Source organism: Uncinocarpus reesii, genomic scaffold (genome assembly GCF_000003515.1).
Source record: "Uncinocarpus reesii 1704 scaffold_4 genomic scaffold, whole genome shotgun sequence".
Lineage (NCBI taxonomy): Eukaryota > Fungi > Ascomycota > Eurotiomycetes > Onygenales > Onygenaceae > Uncinocarpus > Uncinocarpus reesii.
The window spans coordinates 1,038,642-1,059,782 of record NW_003052497.1 but is presented as its reverse complement, the minus strand read 5'-3'; the positions used below and the strand labels follow the sequence as shown (position 1 = coordinate 1,059,782).

Genomic DNA, 21,141 nt, shown 5'->3' with positions numbered 1-21,141 from the left:
TTTTGGGGACGCTGCAGATCTGGCCCGCAACGTGGTCCTGCGCCTTTTGTCGCTGTTTCTTTGTGTCCTTTTCTCCATCTCTCGTCATCCCCAGTGAATTAGTTGATGGAAGTGGAGTGAACTCTTCGTTTGATACCATTCCTTTGCTGGCTGAAGAATCCAAATAAGGGGGAAGAGAAAAAAAAACAGAGACGACCTGCATGATGCTGAATCGTCTCCTGGCACGACTTGCTCTACTGCCAATCGCCCTGCAACTGGTGGTGCTCACTGCGGCACAGAGGACGGGAAACCCAGTGCCCACAGCGACTCACTCTCCCAGGCCGACGAGGACTGCAACGGGGACGAGGACGAACACAAGGACAAGGACGAGCTCGAGGACAGCGTCGGCGACCCATACTGTAAAGGTAGGACATAAAGTCGACCCTCATCAGTATGTCCCCAGAACCGTCAACGCAAAAGTGGGCGACGTGATCGTGTTCGAATTCTTTCCGCGCAATCATTCGGTGGTGCAGGCAGACTACCTTGCGCCATGCGTGCCCGCATCTGGGGATTTCTTCTACTCGGGAATATTCAACTCCTTTCACGAGAGTGACGGCGTGCTAGTTGGCGGTGTGAGTCTGTTCTTGTCGTCTGATTGTCCAAACCTCCGACATGGTGCTAACCACGCTGTTTGATTCTAGCCGCCAACATGGAGATTAACTGTGAATGACACTGAGGTAAACGCGCCATTGTCCCTGCTGCTTGTATCTACCCCGGAGTGGGAGTTGATATCGCTGACAATCGACCGTTTTGCAGCCCAAGTTCTTCTACTGCACCGCCCTTGGGTCTTGCATCGACAATGGAATGGTCGGCGTGATCAATCCGGTACATAATCCCTTCAGCTGCACTTCAGCCTTTGAATCTCTGCTGACTTTGCCATGCAGAACCGCACTATGACCTGGGCGGAACAATACGCAAAAGCCCTGAAATATCCATACATGCTGGTCCCCGGTGAATCGCCCCCTGCCGAAGGCACCCCCGGCACTCCATCTTCAACACCTAGCCCCGCGCCATCCTCGTCAGGATTGGGTGGCGGCGCCATCGCCGGAATCGTGATTGGCAGCGTCGCCGGCATCGCAGTTCTGGGCCTGCTCTTCTTCCTGCTCGGCCGGAACCGCGTCTACCGCAAGTGGCTCACCTCGGAAGAAGGCAGCAACGACCGCACGCGGCGATGGGCGATGAGCGGAGGCGACTGGTCGACGTCAGGCCGGACCGAAAAGGATGGGGCGGCACCAACACCGCAGCCGGGCCATGCGAGCATGTTGTCGCCGGACATGTCGCGGTTTAGCGGGCCATATAACCCCACGCTTCAGAGTCGCTCGCCGCCGCCGGGGCATCTGAGTTGGGATGGTCTGGGTGTATATCAGCCTCCGGGGATGATGCAGGAGGAGAGACCGCCAGAGTTGAGTTCAGGGGCCGGAGTGCAGTTGGTCGAGTTGGAAGCGAGCCCTCGACGGCATCAGTCAAAGGAGTATATTCCCCCTGCAGACCATTGATGCTTGTGTGCATCGACTGCGCAGACGGATCTCTCTCTCTCTCTCCCTCCCTCTCTGTCTCTCGCGTTGATGCTGAATCATATACGACGGTTTTGGATATACCCATGGATCACCTTGTCTATTCTTATTTTCTCTCTTTCTTTGAGAAAAATTGACTGTGCAATTACAATACCCTGCCTCGTTAGCCACATCTAATTCTGGAACAGGCGTTATACTTTTTTTTCTTTATTGACTTGCATGACCTTGAACGTATTTGAATTTGATTCCCTTGTATATAGAGCATATCTGAGCGCACATTTATCTGGTGCGCTTTTCCTCTTCACTCTATTTCATCTTTTCGGGCGTGGAAGCAGGCCTGGCTTCTAGCAGAGAAAAGGGTCGCGCCACTGCTGTTGTAAATTGACATACCTGAAATAACAGCAAGCAGTTTGATAGTGCGAAATCGATGGGATCATGCCCCCCTTTTGGATGTCCAAGTGCAAAAACACCGGACAGGTAGCAACTCCATGTTGTTTTGTCTGGTTAAAGAGCCGTCAGGCTCGGCCCTTGAAGCATAAAAGCCATTGACAAATATTTTCCAACCGTTGATAAAAAAAATCCTTTGAAGATAGGATGATTCGAGGCATTATGAAGTTGCATTTAATTCTGGCAGTCTAGCCCACAGGTTTCCTTTCACTTCAATCGACTCCACGAATAGCCGAAAATATTGTTTCCTTCTCTCCATCCCTCCGGTCACATTCTCGGGCTCATTTTCGTGAGGAGTTGATAGCGGACGCTGCCCAGCTGTCGGCTTGGAATTTATCTCTTGCAACATTGGTAGCACTGCCAAAAAGTTAGCGAATATTGATACCCCCCTGAATAACTCTCAGATTTGACATACAGTTCTAGTTGGCAGCTTGTACGGGGTTTCGTACTATTATACCAGCAAGCAACTAAGTTAGCCATCGACCCTCTTTTTTCGGTACATATATTCAGGAACATCCGAAATTTTGGGATTGCCATGTGGATTGGGAGCACTTACGTATGGAGGATTGCACCAGGCTTTCTTGGGATGGCATCCCGGCATGCATCTGTCGGACGGGACGTCGTTTTCTGCTGGGGCTGCGGATGCGGTTGCCATGAAGATGGCGAGAGCGAAGACGAGGGCTTTGAATTGAACCATTGTTGCTGTTTTTCTTCTTTTTCTGGTCTTATCTAGCTTGGAGATGAGGGAGGGAATGTGAATTGTGTATGGAGAGACCGGTCAGCAGGACCCAGCGGCCGGGTAAAAGGTATTTATATATCTCTCCTGAGCGCATGTCCGCACGCCACGAGCTATTCCATAAGCAGACTTTCTTTCAGGAACCCGTCAGCGCCAATTTGTCGAAATAGCCATGGACCATGGTCTCTCCGATCCCCCCTTTCCGCCAGGATAGGAATCTTGCTCAGGGCACAGCAGAGCAGAAAGGTGGCACAGATTGGCTTTTTCCAAATTAGCCCTGCAGAAAGCAGAAAAAGCGTGAGACCCATGGGCTTCGGCCGCACCCAAGTGGCAAAGCAGACTCGCTCACTCGCGAGAGCTTCCTGAAACTGCTCCGCATTGGGCCGGGGGGGGGGACAAGATGTGCGTGTCCCACCCCTCGAGTCATGGACGCATGCAGCACCGTCACGGTTCACGGCGTCGAATCCGGGGTGACAGATCGACAGGAGATCGGCTCCGGAGCAGCGTTGGGTATGCTGAGGAGGAGGGAATTTGATATCAAATGGGCAGGGGGATCTGCCCGGTGGCCTGGGGTTTTCAGTTTGGGGCGAAGAGACCGATGGAGGCGGGCGTGGGAAAAGATCAGCCTGTCTGATCACAGAGCGGTCCCCCTCTGTCTACAAGAGGATGTTCCTTTGGAGCATCAATGAGCCCGGAGGATACTCCGTACAATGTGTCAATGTGATGAGAGAAAAGAAAAGAAAAAAGAAAAAGCAAAACACAGACTTCAAACCGCCGTTGCAGAAATGATCGCCAGCCGGCAGCCAAAATTGAGAAATGTAACGGGTCCATTGTCCATGTTTCTCAACAGCTGCAGCTCGCATACAAAGCAATGAAGCTTCGCAGGCTCCGCTGATAGTCCGCGGAAGCCAAGTCAAATTGACTGCTATGGAGGACAGCCCGCAATATCAACTTCTTTTCTTTTTCTGTTCACTGCTTACATTTTTAGTGTCAGAATATAGTAGGGGTTCCGGCAATTCAATTCTTTGTACATACATTTGATTCAATTTGATTTCTTCATACACTTGATTAATCTAGTGAAGTGAATATACTTAGTTATTGATAGCACAGAGCGCTCTCCTGACAAAAGGGTACATATGTATATATGTTCTTAACAGAGAACGCCCTGCTATAAAGAGAACTCATCCATCAGTAGGAAAACTCCTGCCCAACAAGCTTCTCGCTCAGACGCCACAGTCTTTCTGCTTCGAAGCTGCTGGTGGCCCACGGCTTGACCGTGTCAACTAGAGGATCCGCAACATGGCAATCGATCAGATAAGCCCCATTGTTGGCTGCCCAAACGTCAGTATATTATTTTAATAGTATAGCGTAGCCACGAGAGCTGGTTGTCCAAGTAAAAAAGAAAACGTACCCTTGAGACTCGGATCAAAGGCCGCATAGATATGGGTGGCAGCACCTCTTTCCAGCGGCTTAATTTTGAATTCTCGCCAACCTTCGGCATTACCGAGGATCTTGTCCGCGTTTCCTATTGCAGCATTAGTTGAATGAATAAAAGTAGATTGTATTCCCGGAAAGAAAAGAGAGACACACGAAGCCCATCGAACTCAGTATCCCAGTCCAAGTGGCTCCCCAGATTGGTCCAGATGACCCCCGGGTGAAGACTGAAAGCCTGTAGTTTATACTTGATGCCGAGCCTCCGTGCCAACGAGATTGTAAATAGCATATTGGCGGTCTTGCTCTGTCCGTAGGCATACCACTTGTTGTATGTCTTCCCTTGCTATATTTATGCTCACTGGTTAGTAATTTGTTCTCCAAGTGTAGTTACTGTACCTTGATATTGGCAAAACACATACGTCAAAATTATAATCATCGAACCGGACCGGGCTTAATCGATGGCCATCGCTACTAACAACCACGATCCGTGGTTCCTTAGCAGCCGCGAGCTTGTTCATGATCAGATTGGTAAACAGGAACGGGCCCAGGTGGTTGGTGGCCAGATGGGACTCGAAGCCCTCCGGCGAGAGCTGGTATTCCACAGCCATGATTCCCGCGTTGTTGACGAGCACATCGATGACTGGCAGGTCGTCCCATCCGTTGAGTTCCGTGGCTGCAGCACGTACGCATTGTAGGGAGGCCAAGTCAACCTGTAAAGTGCGCACCTTCACCGTAGGATAGGCAGCGGTGATTTCTGCGGCCATCTGGGCTAGTTTTTCGGCATTGCGCGCGGCTAAGATCAGACATTCCGGGTTGGCTGCAGCGATCGATTGTACGAAGAAGCCGCCGAGCGACTTTGCAGAGACGCCTGTGGTCAAAACGACTTTGCCCTTGATGAGGCTTGTATAGTCGGAGACGAGGTCGTCTGTCGTGGTGTCGGTGTTGTATGGGCCTGGCATGTTGGCTGTAATTGCAAGTTATGATGAATCTGAACATAGAGTGAAGCCATTATATACTGAAAGGAAGCATGTTGTTGTTTATTCTTCTTGTTTGATATCAGAAGCTCGGTGTCGGAGGTAATGTTATCTCCATTGATCTCCAAGGCATTCCGGAGTTAGAGGTGAATATTGTTAAAGCCATCAGATATCAGTTCTGTAACTAGTTCATTCTATACCTAGAGATGCCTATATATGGCTGGTCTCAACACCAGTACATAGATCAATTGAACAAGTTCTTTTCATATCGGAATATCTACCTCTCGATCTTAGGACCTCTTGCCTTGCTTCACTTATCTAAAAAGCAAGTTGTTGATTGTTCAAACCTCTCAAATCTAACTACTTTATATCCTGCTCGAGATCCGTCGATATGAGACAACATCGAGCGCGGGCAATGTAACCCCAATTCTCACCACATCTCGACCTGTAGATGCACGACAGCCAGACTCACACGGCCCCGTCTACCAAAAAAGCCCGGAAGCTGCAGAGATATATAATCAGACCCGCGTGTTACCTTTCAAGTGCCGAACGAGAGCTACCGCCCCCTATCGGGCTCATTTTTCGTACCATACCCCGTTGAATATCTTTCCCTTGCCAGCGCCCATCTTCTCGATCTGATCGGAGCTACACGTCCCTGGCGCCTTGCGGATGTAGCACGTTGGCCGTGCCGGTGCAGGCAGAGGATGGGTGGCCGTGGAGTTGGCCTCGCCGTCCGTTCGGAACCGAGACAAGTCGCGAATCGGCGCGCCAGTCGACGGGTTCTTCCCCTGAATGATACGGCTAAACAGCTTGAAGGCGGTTTCCGGTTGATAATGCGGTATAAAATGGCCTGCGTCGTAGATGCGCGCGAAGGAGAGGTTGCCGAACTGTCTCACAACGCCGCCGGTGCGGTTCCGGCTCACGATCAAAGGAGCGTAGCCCGCGGAGTTGAAGTTGGCGGCGTACGACGGCGACGAGGATTTGGATGCTGCGGCGATGGCAAAGGAGGCAGCCTGGCCCCCAAACCAGTTGCAGATATAGTCGCGATCGCCGTACATCAAGGCGATGCGCACGCCGCTGTCGAGCAGCGAGCCCAGGTCAGAGATGTAGTCGCCTCGACTAAAGTCGCCAGTCTGGAGAAAAGCGTCGTTCACCGCGCCGCTGGACTCTGTGAAATTCACCCTCGAGCCAATCGCACGCTGGACGTTGGGCGCGTTGAGATATTCGAGATATGTCAGCGGAGGCAGGGGATTGGAGACATTCTGTGCAATGTCGAAAGGACTCCGGCCCACTTTGCTAAACACTTGACTCAGTTCTCCGTTGCAGACGGCTGTCGCCTGGTAGCAGGCAGCATTCACGCTGCTCACATTGCCCACATCGTCGGGGTCTGACGACCGGACTGCGTCTCGACAAGCGTTTATTTGGTTCTTGCAGCCTCCAGGCAGGTTGAACCGGTCATGGTATGCTTTGACCTCCTTTGGAGTCATGATATGCAGGCCATAGGTGTTGTTGGACGCGAAGAGCGGGTAGTACGGATTCTGAACCAGGTCGTCAATGCAGCCTTGCATGATTCCCAATGTCTTGACCTTGATCTCGACCGTCTTCGACCTGGGGATCTCTCCCTTCTTCCGCCTTTCATTCTGCTTGTGGAAATACGCCGCAAACGCCGGTCCGTATTTCCCTCCATAGCTCTCCGCAAACACGTTGATTTCTGCAGAATCCCCGTGACGCTTATATTTTGGGAACTCCGTCAAAAAGACTTGCAGCATATGCCAAATCGCCTTGGCTGCCATTCCCGTTGTGCGCGTGGTCGTCTGCTCATTCGAGCTAAAGACGCCTCTACGAAACGTCTCGGGCGAGCGACCCGGCGGAGGATCGGTAGGCGGAGAGGTAAAAGCCCCCGTCAGGAAATCCAGCGACGCCTCCTTCAGCGCATCGTAGGAGAACCCAGACTGCACAGGCTGGTCAATGTAAAGCATATTCGACGCCCGATCCCAGCCCCATTCCCGAGGCACCGTGCCGATTTCATGCTTTGACCGTTCTACCGCGACGCAGGGCCCCGTTTCCTGGAACAGACCCTGCATGCTGCTGATTCCCGGTCCGCCATTGAGGTAGATCGTCAGCGGCGCGGATCGCGGGTTTTCCCTGGCTTCCACGAACCAGAAAAAGGTGTTGATGGAGTAGTTTTGTCCCACCGGGTGCAGTGTCGCGGGTGGGAGGGAGACGTAGCCGGTGTATTGCTTTTGGCGCGGAGACACGGTTGCGCAGATTCCCGGAGGCACCTTTTTATAGGAGAGGGTGATTTTGGGGTTGATGGTCGAGTAACGAACGGCGAGTCCTCCAGGTGTAGGCGTCGCTTCGGCAGGGCCCAGATGCACTGAGCAGAGGGCGGCGAGGAAGCGCGCTGCAGCTGTCCACCGTGGCTATAGACGTCGTGTCAGTTTGGATATGCCTCCTCAGAATGCCTCAATTGCGCTTTTGTTCTTTCTTTCCATTCGTCTTCCAATCTCACCTTCATTCTTTCTGCACCGCTACCACTCCGGCTGCAACTTCGAACAGGATGCTGTGCCCGGTCGAACTGCTGCTTTTTTGTGCTATGCTGGCGTCAGGTATCAAAGAAGGATGACCTACAGCCAACAAAGATCCGGCTCCCGGGTCTCGTCGGCATCCACAGGGAGAGAGAAGGGGGAGAGAGGCGCTTTTTCCAGCAGGAAAAAAGCAAAATATATATGATGAATCTCACCCCGACACTGTAGTAGAACCAACAGGACGGTGAATCGGCCTTGATCGTTCGTCCTGCAGGCCAGCTAGCTGTTTGTAGACATCAATCAAGACGCACAGCGTAGCGGCGCATCAAAAAAGAAACATAAATAAATCAATCAGACTTCACACTGGCATCAGGCCGTACGGGACACCCTGTCAAGCCCGGGTCGAATGCATTGTCCGCTTTGAACCTGCGACCCGATTGCTTCAAACATCCAAAAAAAAAAAGAGAGAGACAACAAATGAAAGAAAGAAAAAAAAAGCAAACCAGGGAACGTCGTACAGACCGTTCCCCCCCGGCAAGCCCAATCAGAACCGCCAGAACACGCGATGGACATCGTTGGAGATGCACGTCGGACATTTTTGCCCATCTGCTATTTTCATCGGACTGGAAGACGCGAAGAATCGAACGTGCAACGCCTGGACGAGCCGGAGCAGGGGCCCCTGGCCAGCGACAGTCGACGAGGCTTCGGCTAAGATTCTAGCGTGTGCCTTGTGGCGGCGATCACGCATCAATCAGAGATCAGATACTAGTTAATAGACGATGCGGGTGCATCTTATTCACCAGCTCGTCGGGTCAGTTGGAAGCGAGATGCTCTCCTTTGCCACTCGGAGAGAGACCCTGCTGCTGGAGATTAAGATGTATGTTATTGCCTGCTACCTAGGATACAGTCAAGTCGAATACGGAGCAGTTCAATTGCTAAATGCATGCTTGAAGAGAATAACAATACCGAAATCTGCACCCAACTCCACGGCATCAAGGCCTTCATGGTCCATCATCAAAGAGAATAGAATGGAGAGGAAAGAATACTCGAACATGCAACCGGGATCATGGCCCCAACACACCCAACGCCCGTCCGCTGAATACGGAGCTTGACGCTATAAAAACTCCTACAGTTCAGAATCCCTATGCTCTCGGCGTGCAACAATGCGTGAGTGGGAAAAAAAAAAGAAAAAGGCCTCCATTGAGCCAGAATAACGCCAGACATCAATCGACTTTCGCAAAAGCAAGTTTTTTCGGAGTAGTGAGATTATTCGATAATCGTACGTGTGTGTTCTGATACTTTGCGTGCTTGCGGAGCTTCTTCCGCGCAACCATCACGGGAACGGACGACTTGGTGACAATGTAATTAGAAAACGAGCCGAGAAGGACTCTGGTAGAAGAGTTGAGTTAGCTATGCTCTGCCAACAATAACCAAATCCTCGACCAAACTCACCCCTTGAGAGCGCTGCGCCCGCGAGAGCCTAGAACAACCAAGGTAGGCTCGAGAGCGTCGATCTGTATCACCAAGTTAGCTCAAGAGCCCAGCTGCCGAGGAGGTTAAGCATGTGAGAACTCACTGCTTCTGTTATCAGATGTTTGGGGCTTTTGCAATGAATAATCTCAATCGCAACCCGGACCTGCAGTCTCGTCTTCCGCAACAGCCTCATCACAGTCTGCGAGAGGAGCTCAATGGCGCGGAGCCTATCCGCTTCCGTTTTGGAGGTACTGCGGGAATCAATTGAGCCGGTCTTGCTATCGGACATTAATTGAATGGCAGACCCGCGAGGCGACGGATAGGCAGATGCTCGATCCGACGCTCGATTCGAATCACCCAAAGTCTTTTCGGTCTGGGACCCGACAGTCGCTGTAATATCCAACATCGCTTTGGCGCCGTCGTTGATGTGCTGTGACGAGATGCTGTCCCCATCGCCGCTGGACTTGCCCGATCCCGATTCTTCCTCAATAGCGTAAACCGCGTACATGGTATCTCCGTCCCGCAGAATCGTGCCAATCGTCCATTCGAGCGCGTAGGTAGATTCCTCGCTCAGATCGGTAGCAACCAGGTACTTTCGTAACCGGCGATGTCCATGATCACCCTCTTCTTGCATTTTCGTAAAGTCTCCGCGGATGATCGTGCGAATCACTCGATTCGGCACTGTCTGGTCCACAACTGACATGTAGATGCCGAGGTTCTGCGCCTGTTTGATGTCGGAGAATTCATTTTCATCTTCAGAGCCCACCGGTGTATTGCCTGCAGATGCAGTGACATCAAAGCTGGTGTTCGGATGCACTCCCGTCTTTCTGTTGAGAGGTTTCTCTGCCGCTGCTTTCGCTGTGCGCGGTGCGACGGGTTCAAGCAAGGACTTGACCTTGTAGGTTGAGGATACTTTGGCGCCTGGAGCACAGTGTCAGCAATTCAACTTTTGGTAGAACCTCTAGGTAAAATTAAACGCAGGCTTCTTCTCTAACAGCAGCCAGTAAGCTTTGAACCTTCCTAGGCTCGCCGCCTTTGCTGCCACTTTCTCCAGTCTCAATGTCGGATTTTTTCCTGATTCGTCTTCGTCCCCGGTGGATTTCAGATTTCCAGGCGTCTTCCCCAGAACTAGTATCGTCAACATCATCTTCGCTGGTGTAATCTTCGCTAAATCCACCTTCCGGTGTGTCAAAGTAATAATCTTTCTGTAGGCGCGCATCTCCATCAGCAGCTCCATCAACATCATCGTGTTTGCCCGTTGGCTTTCCGGGATAGCTAGCCAGGCTCCCGCCCGATCTTGAGAGCGCAGCAGCTGACAATCTTCTATACGCATGATCCATATTGATAACCTTGCCGGAATCAGTAACGAATTTTCCCGGAGTAGTCATCAAATTCAACGAATTGTTGTTGAGTAGTTTGCCGCCCGGTGATTGGGACCGTCCTAGTCGCGAAGGCGGAGATTTCGACTTCCCTGGTAAGGAAGGGTGTCTTCCCGTCTGTCGTCCACGAGGCAAAGCTGGATATGGCGCATGGATGTCCCCCCCAGACATTACAGCAGCCATAGAATTGGTCTGCATCGCATTGTTATGATGTCCTAGCTTCCCACCCTGCGTGACACGTTTCGGGAGCGCATGACTTGGGATGCTGGGAAGCATCTCAAACTGGTAATCTTGCTGTGGATCCACTCCTTGCCTCTTCTTGATCTCCGGCAGGCCCTTGGCGGATGAATCCGACGAGCGGCGATGGTTGTCCGCTGGCTCGTGGGAGGGTGCAGAGTCGGTGGTGGGCGAGGAGGTCGCGCTCTGCGTCAATCGTAGAGGAGAGGGCGCCAATGGCTCCAGCATGCTCCGCACACCAGCGCCGGGCTTGGCTGTGGTTCGATTGGGAGGCTGTGTTACACCCACGCCGATTCCAGCAATCGAGCCATGGCGTTGGGCCCCAGGATCGGGAGCAATGTCGAGCATGCTGCGAACGGGAGGCGCGGGGCTGGCCTGGCGCCCAGGACGGGGAGCCGGCTGGTGCGCATGCCTGCGGCCTTCTAGAATATCGAGGATCTCTCGCCGTTCTTCGTCGAGCGCCGCTTCCAGGGACATTTGGGGCGGTTGTGACATCTTCGACGGCCGGCAGGGCAGAGGCGGGGGATCAGGTTTATTATAACGTAACGGTCGCTAGCTCAGGCGTGGGGACAAGCAGCGCAGAGTGCGTGGTTCGAGACCTCGAAAGGTAGGCCTTGTCGGTCCCACTACGGAGCCTGCGATTATCTCACACTGACTGGAATGGCCGGCGTTGGCTTCTGGGCCGATGCGGTACGGCGCAGAGGGTATGACAAAGCAACGGTATCTTGCTCCAGAACTGACGGCAGAGTGGCAAACAGGTCAGCAAGGGTCCATCAGCAGCTGGGAGAGAAGGTGCTAGACACTTACTCTGCAGAATCACAGTCACAGGGGGAGGAGAAACACGCTGTATGAGCCGTGTGCGTATCAAAGCACACGGTTGTGAGTTTGTTGTAGTTAGGTTCAACAAGAGCAGCGCTCAACCAGAAACCAGAAAAAAGGCCACCGACAAAGACACCAACTTGGTCGCCGCGACGATAGAAACTAGAAACAAATAGAAGACGTGCACAATGTGAGGGAAGAGCATGAACTGGCCCAGTGGGATATATATCCACGAAGCGCAAGGAGGGGACGAACTGGCTCCATGTGGCTGAAGCACCCGCCAGCTGCTAGGGTCTCGGCGAGAAGCAAACGACTCGACAGCCAAGTCCGGAAGAGGGCCGGCCAAGAAGCGGGCGTCAAGGGATCGGAAGCCTGACGGAGCATGGCGTGAGTCAGGGAAGATCCTGGATGTTGCGGCGGGAGGGAGAAGACAAGAGAGGAGACGACAGAGTGCGGCGGAGAGGAAGAAGTGAATCATTTGGAACCAGCAGGCCAGCGAGCCGCCGTCCGCCTGGATATGCCATAGTGATTGGCGAGCGCATCGTCGCCAGCAGGATCATCTCGTGCTCACCGCTTGGCGAGAGGACAGCGGCGATGCATATATATACTGGAGTTGGGTATATCGTTATATTGATTGCTGAATAGTATCAAAGACTCCCTTTATGCTCCTATTGTGTCTCCCGGATCCCTCCATTCCAATCCGTCGCGACGCCTTGTAAAAGATACACGATCAAACAGCTATGAGAAGAAAAACGAACAAGAAAAGATGCCCAAACCTATAGAGAACAACTGTGACACGGAGAAAAGTGCGATCGTCCCGAATATCGGAAACTAGCCCGCCTTTTGCTTCTTCGTCCGCGATCGATTCCTCTGGAATGCCTCGTCCGGCGGCTCAGACTCCCCCGTCCGCCTCTTCTTCCCCTTCGCATCCCTTGACGTGTACTTTGCCTCGAGATTTGCCAAAAAGTCCGCTCCTCTGCTCTTCTGACGCTGCTGGATCAACGCCCGAAGCGCACTGTCATCATCGCCCGCCTTCTTCTTGCCGCTGCTCTTCCCGTCCCCAAACAGCTTGTCCTCAACGCCCAACTCCTTCGCAAGCGCTCTCGCCTCTTTGGCCTCTTTCTTCGCCTCTTTCACCCTCCTGGCCCTCTTCTGCTTGGTCTCCTTTGAGAATGCCGGCCAATCATCCACGTCCCCGTCGCGAATCGCCTGTTGAATGATTTCCCGGAACCGCTCGTCGTCATCCAGCACGTTACTCAGCATCACCTCCTCGTAGACCCCGTCCATGTCCCCTTCACACCCCTGATATGCCACAAGGATGTCTCTCTTCTCCTCCTCCGAGCCCTGGTATTCGGCCTTGATCTTCTCAATAGCTTTACCATCAACCATTGTAGAAAACTGTTCGCGGTAGAAATCCACCCAGTCGAAGTCATCGTCCTCTAAATCCAGGGACTCGGACGTATCGCCGGTCGCGTCGTAGCGCTTTCGGCGACGCTCGTCGGAAAGAATGGCGTAAGCAAACGCGATCTCCTGGAATCTCTTGTGTGCTTCATCTTTGGATGCGGGGGCAACCTTGTCTGCTCAGAAAAAGAGAAGTCGTTAGCCTCCAGGGAATAGCAAAGAGCCGTGAAGAATGTAACAGGAAGCAAACCTGGGTGGTGTTTCAGGGCTTGTTTTCTGTAGGCAGTTTTGATCTGATCTGCGGTGGCCTTTTCGCCCACTCCCAGGACACTGTACGGGTTGATAGAGCACGGAGGTTCCTCTGTGAGGAGATCATCTTCTTCAAGGGGCATGATGATAGATAGCTCTACTTGATCAAACCGAGTAGTTATGTAGTCTGAGCTCACAACAAGTGCTTCATGTCCTGTTGATCAAGTGAAGAGCTCAAAACGCGACAAGTCAATTAAGAGACGCGACGCGACAAGGAACTAATTAACTAGCACTGACTAACAAACTGCGTCATCACAGCCAGCTTCACCACCAGGAATCAAGTGCACAAAACCAAAGCCCTCAGCCCATTGAAATCATCACAATCAATCTCTCCCCTACTGCCCATCTTCCCAGCGAATTGACTAACATGACCACCGAACTCTCTACCCACCTCCACTACCTCTCCCAATGCCTGGCCCTCGCCGCCTGCTCCCCCCCAAAGCCCACCAACTTCCGCGTCGGCGCCATCCTCCTCCTCAGACGATACCCAACAGCCTCAGACCCAGACCCAGACCAGCAAACCACCCTCGACGACCGAGTGCTTTCCACAGGCTACACCCTCGAGCTCCGCGGCAACACCCACGCCGAACAATGCTGTCTCTCCAAATACGCCTCTCACCACGGCGTGCTGGAAGAGGACGTGGGGATACCGCTGCAGCAGGAGCGCGGAGATGACCCGCATGCGAAGATAGTCATGTATGTCACGATGGAGCCGTGCGGCGAGAGGCTGTCTGGGAATAAAGCGTGCGCGACGAGGATCGTGGAGACGCGCAGGAACGGACGGGGCGGGATCGACAGGGTGTATTTCGGGGTCAAGGAGCCGGGGACGTTTGTTGGGGAGTCGCAGGGCTGTAAGATGCTGGATGCGGCGAGGGTGGGGTGGGAGCTGGTGGAGGGGATGGAGGATGAGATTCTGAAGATTGCAAAGGCGGGACATGGGCTGGGAGAAGGAGGGACGAATGTCGATGATATCTCCGCTGAAGAGCGCCAGAGACAAGAAGAAATGCCCAGGAATCCGAAAAAGCGAATGATGGAGATCTGATATTCGCGAAATATCACCAAAAACTTCATTTGAGAGAAAAAAAACACACAGTTCAAAACACCAAGCCCATCACCACCAAAATCAACATCCCCAGCACCTGCAAATATCCACAGCGCACCACAACCCCCCCAGAGCGCCACATATTCACCGTGTTACAGTTCGAACCACCGCTCGCATCACAATTCCCCCCACCACCGGGCTGAGCCACCGACGGCGTCGAAGACGGAGGCGGATCCACCCAGCGCTGACCGCAATTCTGGCCCGGCGGACAGCATCGGGGCACGCCATTCTGGTCGAAGAAGCAGGTCGATGGCGATTGGCAGTAGAGCCCGGCAAATCTCTGGTCGTTGCAGGAGGAATCTCGTGGGAAGACGGCTGGATTGGCACCGTGCGAGGGGCTATGGGTGCTGAGGGTGGATTGCACGGAGATTGCGTGTAGGAGGAGACAAATACTCCATGCCGTGGCGATTTTTGGAGCCATTATCAAAGGACTTTGGGGGCGTGGCAGATTTGGGGATGGGAGAGAGGAAAGGAGAGGTGAGAAAGAAGTAGGGATTGAGACGTTGGGTAGGGTGTTATATCTCGAATCAATCCGATGATAAGAATTCATCCAAGGAACATGTCGTCACAGCAAACAATTTCCAGAAGCAAATAATTGATCTCGTTGCTAGGACGCTCTTCGACCTGCTAGCAAGCAAGCATCAGGGAACTTAGCAAACAGTTAGGCGCCCATCCTGTCCCAAAGCACAGCCTATCCCATGCTACTTCGAAATACACAAGCGTACTCTGTGCAGTGTAAAGGTAAATAATACTATAACCGGCAAACTGCACATCGAAATTGATAACTAGATAGCTAGCCCCTATCTCTTTCCACGCTGAGCCCGTAAAATAGGAAAACTTGAATCAAACACCAAACCAGACCTCGAATACTCACAAGCCACCTCTTTCGCACTCCCAGAGTCAATCAGATCCACGTCAACCGTCTCTCCCCGGACCAGAGACATCGCTCAAGCGGTTTAATTGAGCGATTCCCAGCCTCCTCACTGTGAGCTCGAATTCGCGTTGCGTACAGTGGATCTTGAGCACCTTTGGCTCAATTTTTGAACCTGAAAATCTGTGAATCTGTTTAGTGCGGGAGAGGCCTCCGCTCTATTACTTCAGAGCCCAGGGCTATAAAGGGTCAAAAGAGTTAGCTGAGTAGAAAAGGGGACTTCTTTTTCAAAAATGCGCTGAACAGGAGAGCGGGGCTCGTTTTGTGACGTACCCCTGTTTCTGCCTCGGATTCGTTGCTGTTTCCCATTACGACGTAGTTGATATGGTTTAAATGAAGCGAGCGGGTGCAAAAGATCTTCCTAGCCAAGGTAGTGTTGTGAGTAGTTGCAGCAATTGCAAGTAGACGGCAGCTGGGGCTCTCTGATAGGACTCTGCAAATCGAATGGCGGTTGTGGCAGGATATTGGAACCAGTCACTGTATTCCCTAGGCTCTACCTAATCACTATGTCTATTTAGCAGGTCCACGTATAAAAGTTTAGAGATGGAAAGAACATAAATACAAATTGAGAAGCCGGGATAGCACATTTCTTCGCAAGAGGCCAGTAAAATGCCTGATGTATGTACTGCAAATCTAAAAGAACAATGAGGGATACCATTTGGTGAAGAAGTATTGGATCTTGTTAAGCTTTATCAGTGTCTGATTTCTTCTTGCTTTCAGCTCCAACATCCTTCCATGAAAATCCCAAGCTCAGGAATGATGCTCCGGCGGCAGTGGCAGTTGGAATAAACTAGCAAGACATGATCAGTCTCCGGTTGGCTCACACTCTTGGACGAGAGGGACGTTCCGAACTTACAAAAATCTTCACCAAGGCATCATTGTAGGCAGTTCGGACAGCCAAGAGTTGCTCAGGTCGCACCATTTTCACAAACCCAGTTGCCCCTGCCCGGATGATCGATCGGGGATCTATATTTGGGGCGTGCCTTTCCACAGCTGGTATTAGCTCGTTCACGAAGACTGCCTGGGCTGCTGATATGCAGAGAGATGCGGCTAGATATTGGGTGAGGGTGATCATAGAGGACGCAATTGCCATCGCCGCTCCAGATAGCTCCTCCTGAACTGCGATAAAAGGCTACTTCGCGTTAGCGGTACAGAGATTCAATGTTGTGCGGTTTTATCTTTAACTGACTGACCATATTCAAAGCTATTCCGCGTCCGAATCCCGCAATAACCTGGTATCCAATCCACTGGGCCGAACCAGTATTTACGTCGAAAGTAAGCATGAGTCCCGCACCGATGGAGCCCAATAAGCAACCAAAAATCGCCCATGGAGGCATATAATGCAACTTCCGAACTAGGTTATGTATTAGAAGAAGCCTTGCGATTCCAAAGGAAAAAGCAAACCGCAATTCACCACTTACGAAGAACCGCAGAAAGAAGTGAGCCAACGATTTGACTAAGCATCATTGGGAGCATCATCACACCGCTAGACCCTGGAGATGCTCCTTTGATGGCCTGGAACCATAACGGAAGATAGTAGCCCACCATCATAGAGGCGCCTCCAAGGAGACCGGAGACTAAAGAGGCAACGAGGACGGTATTACGCCGAACTAGGCTAAAGGGTATGAGAGCTTCCTCGCCACGGTAGGCACACCATACAGGAAATAGAGTAAATACGGCAAGTCCGCCACAGAGAAGCCCAATTACTTTAGCTGAGCCCCATGGATAGATAGTCCCGCCCCAACTAATAGCAATCAGGAACATGATGCAAGACGGAGCAAATAGCGCAAAGGCCATGAGATCGAGCTTTTGTGGAAGCTTGGAGAGTATGGATGTCACTGGCGGTTTGGCATCATGTTCCGGCACATGAAGCACTAGCACAAGCAACAAAGTCAGAACCCCAGGCGGGACAAAGACCCAAAAACCTAAGGGCGAAACGTTAGGACCAATTCGGAGCAAGGTAATGTGGGATTGAGCGCCTAACTCACACCAGCGCCAGCCCGCATGTTCTGTCAATGCGCCTCCAATTATTGGGCCAAGGATACCACCGATAGAAACCATGGACACTCCGCAAGCAATCACCATTGGACGAATGTCCGGGTGGGCTGCTGCAGACATGATGGCCAAAGAGCCATTAAAGATGCCAGCTCCTCCCAAACCCGTAACCACTCTTCCGGCAATTACGATATTGCTTGAGGTTGCGACAGCAGATATGATAGACCCCAATTCGAAAACTGCCAAAAAAGTAACATAAACGTACTACAAAAGTCTCTCGGGCTCAACTTGACCCGCCAACATTTGTGAACCAGTGCGCTCCGATCTAATGGCCAATACCTACAGGACGGTCGGTTCCAGAATGGGTTTGTATTGGCCACTAGACTGTCGCGCATTGAAGCAGTCACCGTTGGTGGTTCAAGTTGGCACGAGTAACAAGGTCAGTCTTTCGGTGCTTCAGTGACTGGGGAATTATTGTGGCACATACCTTTGAAATAAACACCGCATATAATTTCCCAGCAAGCGGCTGCAAGGCACACCTAGGAGAAAAGCAGGATGAGTGGTAAAGCCCTTTTTACCATTGAACGGTTACGTCTCGGACTCACATTGCCAAAAGGAAGGCTGAACCATACCAGTTAACATCGTCAAAGCTGTTGAAATGATTGGATATCGTGGGAACGGCCTACAACGGCGACATCAGCAAAGTCTATAACCATAATATAGATGCCAAATAAATTTAGGTTCGCGTTGGATGAATCTCGTTTACCGTAGCGACAATGTTGATATCTAGCCCAATGAGAAGCATACCCATCAGTAATGCGCCCATGAGGTTTTTGAGCCTCCAGCCCTTGAGATAAGGGTTTTCAGGCTCTGGCGGGGAAGAATCCGCAGCAGCAGTAGTTATTGGATCTGGATCCATCATGGTCTGCGCTTTCGCAATCGCGAGCAGGTCCAGTATAATAGCAGGCAACGATTCTAAAAAGAAAGCTTTTTGGGCAAATGAGGTCCGTGCTTAATCCTCTCGGGTGCTATGGGGATCAAAAGCCCGAGGATAGAGTCAGACAAACACGCTTGACGGCATATATCTGAGTAACATGCTATCAACAAAGAGCTCAACCGCAGAATAGCAAGCGCCTAATCGCTTGTCTCAGGCCTTGTGGGACGGAAAGACCCGTTCCCATCCAACAACACCAAGCAACGCTGTCTTTGTAAAGTGGTAACGGCAATTTCGATGGGTGGTGCAGACAGTCGGAAGTGCTCCATAGAGTGGAGTGCAGAGTGAACAGCTTTGTCATGTTGGTAGGAGCCTTCCAGAGCCTATTGCTTGGTATCTCAGATGTATCAGCTGCTTGCGGGAGGTGCGGCATGTACCGAAATGTACATCCATTGCACACGCCCTTGAAGCGCGTTCGGGAGTCAAACATCCTATAATTGCCAATCCAGGGAAAAGCAAGACAGCAGCGCTGCCCACTGTGGAAGCAGCAAGGCCGCATGTTCAGGCGTGTTTCGCTCATCAAGCAGCGCCATTGAGCAATGTTGACGAAGAAGGTTGTCAGTTGAGGGAGAACCGTATCAGGATTTCGTGGGCTTGAAGAACCCTAGAAATCCCGAAAATCTACTAGTTAAGTTAACTAGTTAATTAGTTATAACACAATTTGGAATCTTGCAGCAACCACAACCATACTGAGAACCATGGAGATACCATGAGATTCCCATTGCCAATAATTGTGGTAACTAATGGATTCATTGAATCATTTAGACTCTTAGCTAGTTAAATACATTGAAGCTCTGCCCACCTCTTTGTGGATCGTACTGTTTTGGTAACGATTGTCTAAATTAACAAGCCTTCCAAGGTCATCTTTTGAACCGCTCATGTAGAAGTCACCAAGGTTCAATTACGGGCCGGCCCGAGCCCCGCTGTGTTCAAGAAAGAGGGGTAACATGGCCGTGTACAGCGCACGCTTGCATCTAGCTGGATTCCCCGGGAACATTGGAGCCAGCAAGCATCGGTGCTACCATAATGTATGTCTAGTATGATGCACGCCGGATGCATTCGGGGCAGAAGGAGGTGTCCTGTCAGGGTCTACTGCAGCTACCTCCATACCCATTAAAATGGGTGGGTGTGTCTTATCACAGGCGAAAATAACACCGGAGGCAGGAAACCAACTACTCAACAGCTCGGATATTGCAGTGGTGAAGCCCTGAGACTTTGTGTCTTGTCGTCATGGCTGGTCCACCAGTTTCACCCTTGAACAGAGAATGTATACAAGCAGAAGACGAAGAAAGGGGCTTTGAGATACTCAACTCCTACTTGCAGGAAAAATCACCTGTCTTCAAGGCCCTACGAGTCATCCAGAAAGAAGTAAGGGCCAGTGGTTCTTTATCTAATTATTTATGTTGGTTACTTACCAGAACTTAGGTTTGGCAATCTCCCGCAGCCGACGAGCATTTTTTGAAGCGTAGAGAAGCTGCCGATTCGGCTACTCAAGCTCTTAAGAAGTATTTCTTTAAGATGATGCGACATATAGGCGACCAACTTCAAGCCGACAAGCATATTATTCCGAGACCAAAGGACGCAAGGAAGCTCGAAGTCCTTGATATTTGCATGGCGCCAGGAGGATTTTCAGCTACGACTCTCAAATACAATAAATACTCTCGCATATATGGCCTTAGCCTGCCAGAGGAGGAGGGCGGGCACCAAATCTTTCTGCAGAATTGGCGGAATGACCCCCGCGTGCAAATACTGCAGATGGATATCACCATGTTATCAACTGAATTCGGCTCTCCCGACCTTCTTCCCCCGGATAATGCTTTAGCCTCACGGTTTTCTGACTGTAGACCGTTTGACGGACTAGAAGCCGACTTAGTCTTTTGTGACGGCCAGGTTCTCCGTACCCATGAACGGGCCATTGGCTCCAAGTTTGAGGCAACTCGGTTGATGACCGCCCAGCTTATTCTTGCGCTGCAGAGGATCAAGAACGGTGGAACCATAGTGGTGCTTTTGCATCGAGCCAATAGCCCGCGTATCGTGGAACTGCTTTATATATTTAGCCAATTCGCTGAGATTGACTTATTCAAACCCACTTCAAGTCATGCCACCAGAAGTTCATTCTACCTCATAGCAAAGAACGTGGACCCAACAAATTCGGGGTTCTGTCGGATGCTTGAAAACTTGAAGAGCTCCTGGAAAAGGAAGACCCTGCAAGCCTTTAATGATGAACCACAGGACTCTGAACGGACTGTATCCGGTGATACGATGGAAGATATCTTACAGTCATTTGGAGAAAAGCTGATCAGTCTCGGCGAACCTATTTGGGAAATTCAAAGGGAGGCGTTGAAGAAGAAATTTTTGAAGGAATCGCCAATATTGGCAACCACCTCTTAAATTGTACCTCTCTTTTCTCTACTCACATTCATTACTTACTATGCACTTGCAAAAGAATTTCGTGTGCTCTCAAAATAGTGTAGTAGGATGAAGGATTAGTAAGCTACATGACTAAAAGGCCATGGTTTATGCTCAGAGTGAGAGCTTGAGAGTCTGTATGTGCTTTTCTTCCAGTTCCGAAGACAAGAGAAGCAATGTAGCATGTGTCTGAGAAGGCAAGAGAGGACTGACTAATGTCATGCCACAAGCTCCTTTGTAGATTATTTGCTGGAGTGCTCATATCTAGATATGTGGAATTAAATGTATGTCCAGATGAAGCATTTGAATTTTTCTTCTGTTTAGAGTCATGCACCCCATCTAATATGAGCATTTTGTCAATCAAATTTCAGATGAGACAACAGTATTTTATAAAGATTTGCTTGAAGAACCATCAGGGAA

The 21,141-nt window shown here is 51.2% G+C and overlaps 10 protein-coding genes across 10 annotated transcripts; 3 read left to right on the top strand and 7 right to left on the bottom strand.

Annotated features, from left to right (window-relative positions):
* Positions 1-203: 203 nt before the first annotated feature.
* UREG_06479 (uncharacterized protein) lies at positions 204-1,535 on the top strand (the record flags this gene model as incomplete). The annotated part of the gene is made up of 3 exons (XM_002583466.1): positions 204-611; positions 796-864; positions 924-1,535. The coding sequence occupies 3 exons, from the start codon at positions 204-206 to the stop codon at positions 1,533-1,535; spliced, it is 1,089 nt and encodes a 362-aa protein (XP_002583512.1).
* Positions 1,536-2,419: 884 nt separating this feature from the next.
* On the bottom strand, positions 2,420-2,697 carry UREG_06478 (uncharacterized protein; the record flags this gene model as incomplete). The annotated part of the gene is made up of 2 exons (XM_002583465.1): positions 2,420-2,467; positions 2,557-2,697. 2 exons carry the CDS (start codon positions 2,695-2,697, stop codon positions 2,420-2,422), a joined length of 189 nt encoding a protein of 62 aa, XP_002583511.1.
* Positions 2,698-3,924: 1,227 nt separating this feature from the next.
* Positions 3,925-5,129, bottom strand: UREG_06477 (uncharacterized protein; the record flags this gene model as incomplete). Its single annotated transcript, XM_002583464.1, has 4 exons — positions 3,925-4,067; positions 4,148-4,261; positions 4,327-4,513; positions 4,590-5,129. 4 exons carry the CDS (start codon positions 5,127-5,129, stop codon positions 3,925-3,927), a joined length of 984 nt encoding a protein of 327 aa, XP_002583510.1.
* Positions 5,130-5,719: 590 nt separating this feature from the next.
* On the bottom strand, positions 5,720-7,662 carry UREG_06476 (uncharacterized protein; the record flags this gene model as incomplete). Its single annotated transcript, XM_002583463.1, has 2 exons — positions 5,720-7,567; positions 7,657-7,662. 2 exons carry the CDS (start codon positions 7,660-7,662, stop codon positions 5,720-5,722), a joined length of 1,854 nt encoding a protein of 617 aa, XP_002583509.1.
* A 1,233-nt stretch (positions 7,663-8,895) lies between these two features.
* Positions 8,896-11,238, bottom strand: UREG_06475 (uncharacterized protein; the record flags this gene model as incomplete). The annotated part of the gene is made up of 4 exons (XM_002583462.1): positions 8,896-9,061; positions 9,125-9,186; positions 9,249-10,040; positions 10,141-11,238. 4 exons carry the CDS (start codon positions 11,236-11,238, stop codon positions 8,896-8,898), a joined length of 2,118 nt encoding a protein of 705 aa, XP_002583508.1.
* Positions 11,239-12,411: 1,173 nt separating this feature from the next.
* Positions 12,412-13,373, bottom strand: UREG_06474 (uncharacterized protein; the record flags this gene model as incomplete). Its single annotated transcript, XM_002583461.1, has 2 exons — positions 12,412-13,157; positions 13,232-13,373. The coding sequence occupies 2 exons, from the start codon at positions 13,371-13,373 to the stop codon at positions 12,412-12,414; spliced, it is 888 nt and encodes a 295-aa protein (XP_002583507.1).
* A 284-nt stretch (positions 13,374-13,657) lies between these two features.
* Positions 13,658-14,332, top strand: UREG_06473 (uncharacterized protein; the record flags this gene model as incomplete). The annotated part of the gene is made up of 1 exon (XM_002583460.1): positions 13,658-14,332. One exon carries the CDS (start codon positions 13,658-13,660, stop codon positions 14,330-14,332), a length of 675 nt encoding a protein of 224 aa, XP_002583506.1.
* Positions 14,333-16,005: 1,673 nt separating this feature from the next.
* On the bottom strand, positions 16,006-17,441 carry UREG_06472 (uncharacterized protein; the record flags this gene model as incomplete). The annotated part of the gene is made up of 5 exons (XM_002583459.1): positions 16,006-16,113; positions 16,180-16,455; positions 16,517-16,677; positions 16,745-17,197; positions 17,312-17,441. 5 exons carry the CDS (start codon positions 17,439-17,441, stop codon positions 16,006-16,008), a joined length of 1,128 nt encoding a protein of 375 aa, XP_002583505.1.
* Positions 17,442-18,054: 613 nt separating this feature from the next.
* UREG_06471 (uncharacterized protein) lies at positions 18,055-18,237 on the bottom strand (the record flags this gene model as incomplete). Its single annotated transcript, XM_002583458.1, has 1 exon — positions 18,055-18,237. One exon carries the CDS (start codon positions 18,235-18,237, stop codon positions 18,055-18,057), a length of 183 nt encoding a protein of 60 aa, XP_002583504.1.
* Positions 18,238-19,542: 1,305 nt separating this feature from the next.
* On the top strand, positions 19,543-20,703 carry UREG_06470 (uncharacterized protein; the record flags this gene model as incomplete). The annotated part of the gene is made up of 2 exons (XM_002583457.1): positions 19,543-19,680; positions 19,738-20,703. 2 exons carry the CDS (start codon positions 19,543-19,545, stop codon positions 20,701-20,703), a joined length of 1,104 nt encoding a protein of 367 aa, XP_002583503.1.
* Between the last annotated feature and the right edge of the window lie 438 nt (positions 20,704-21,141).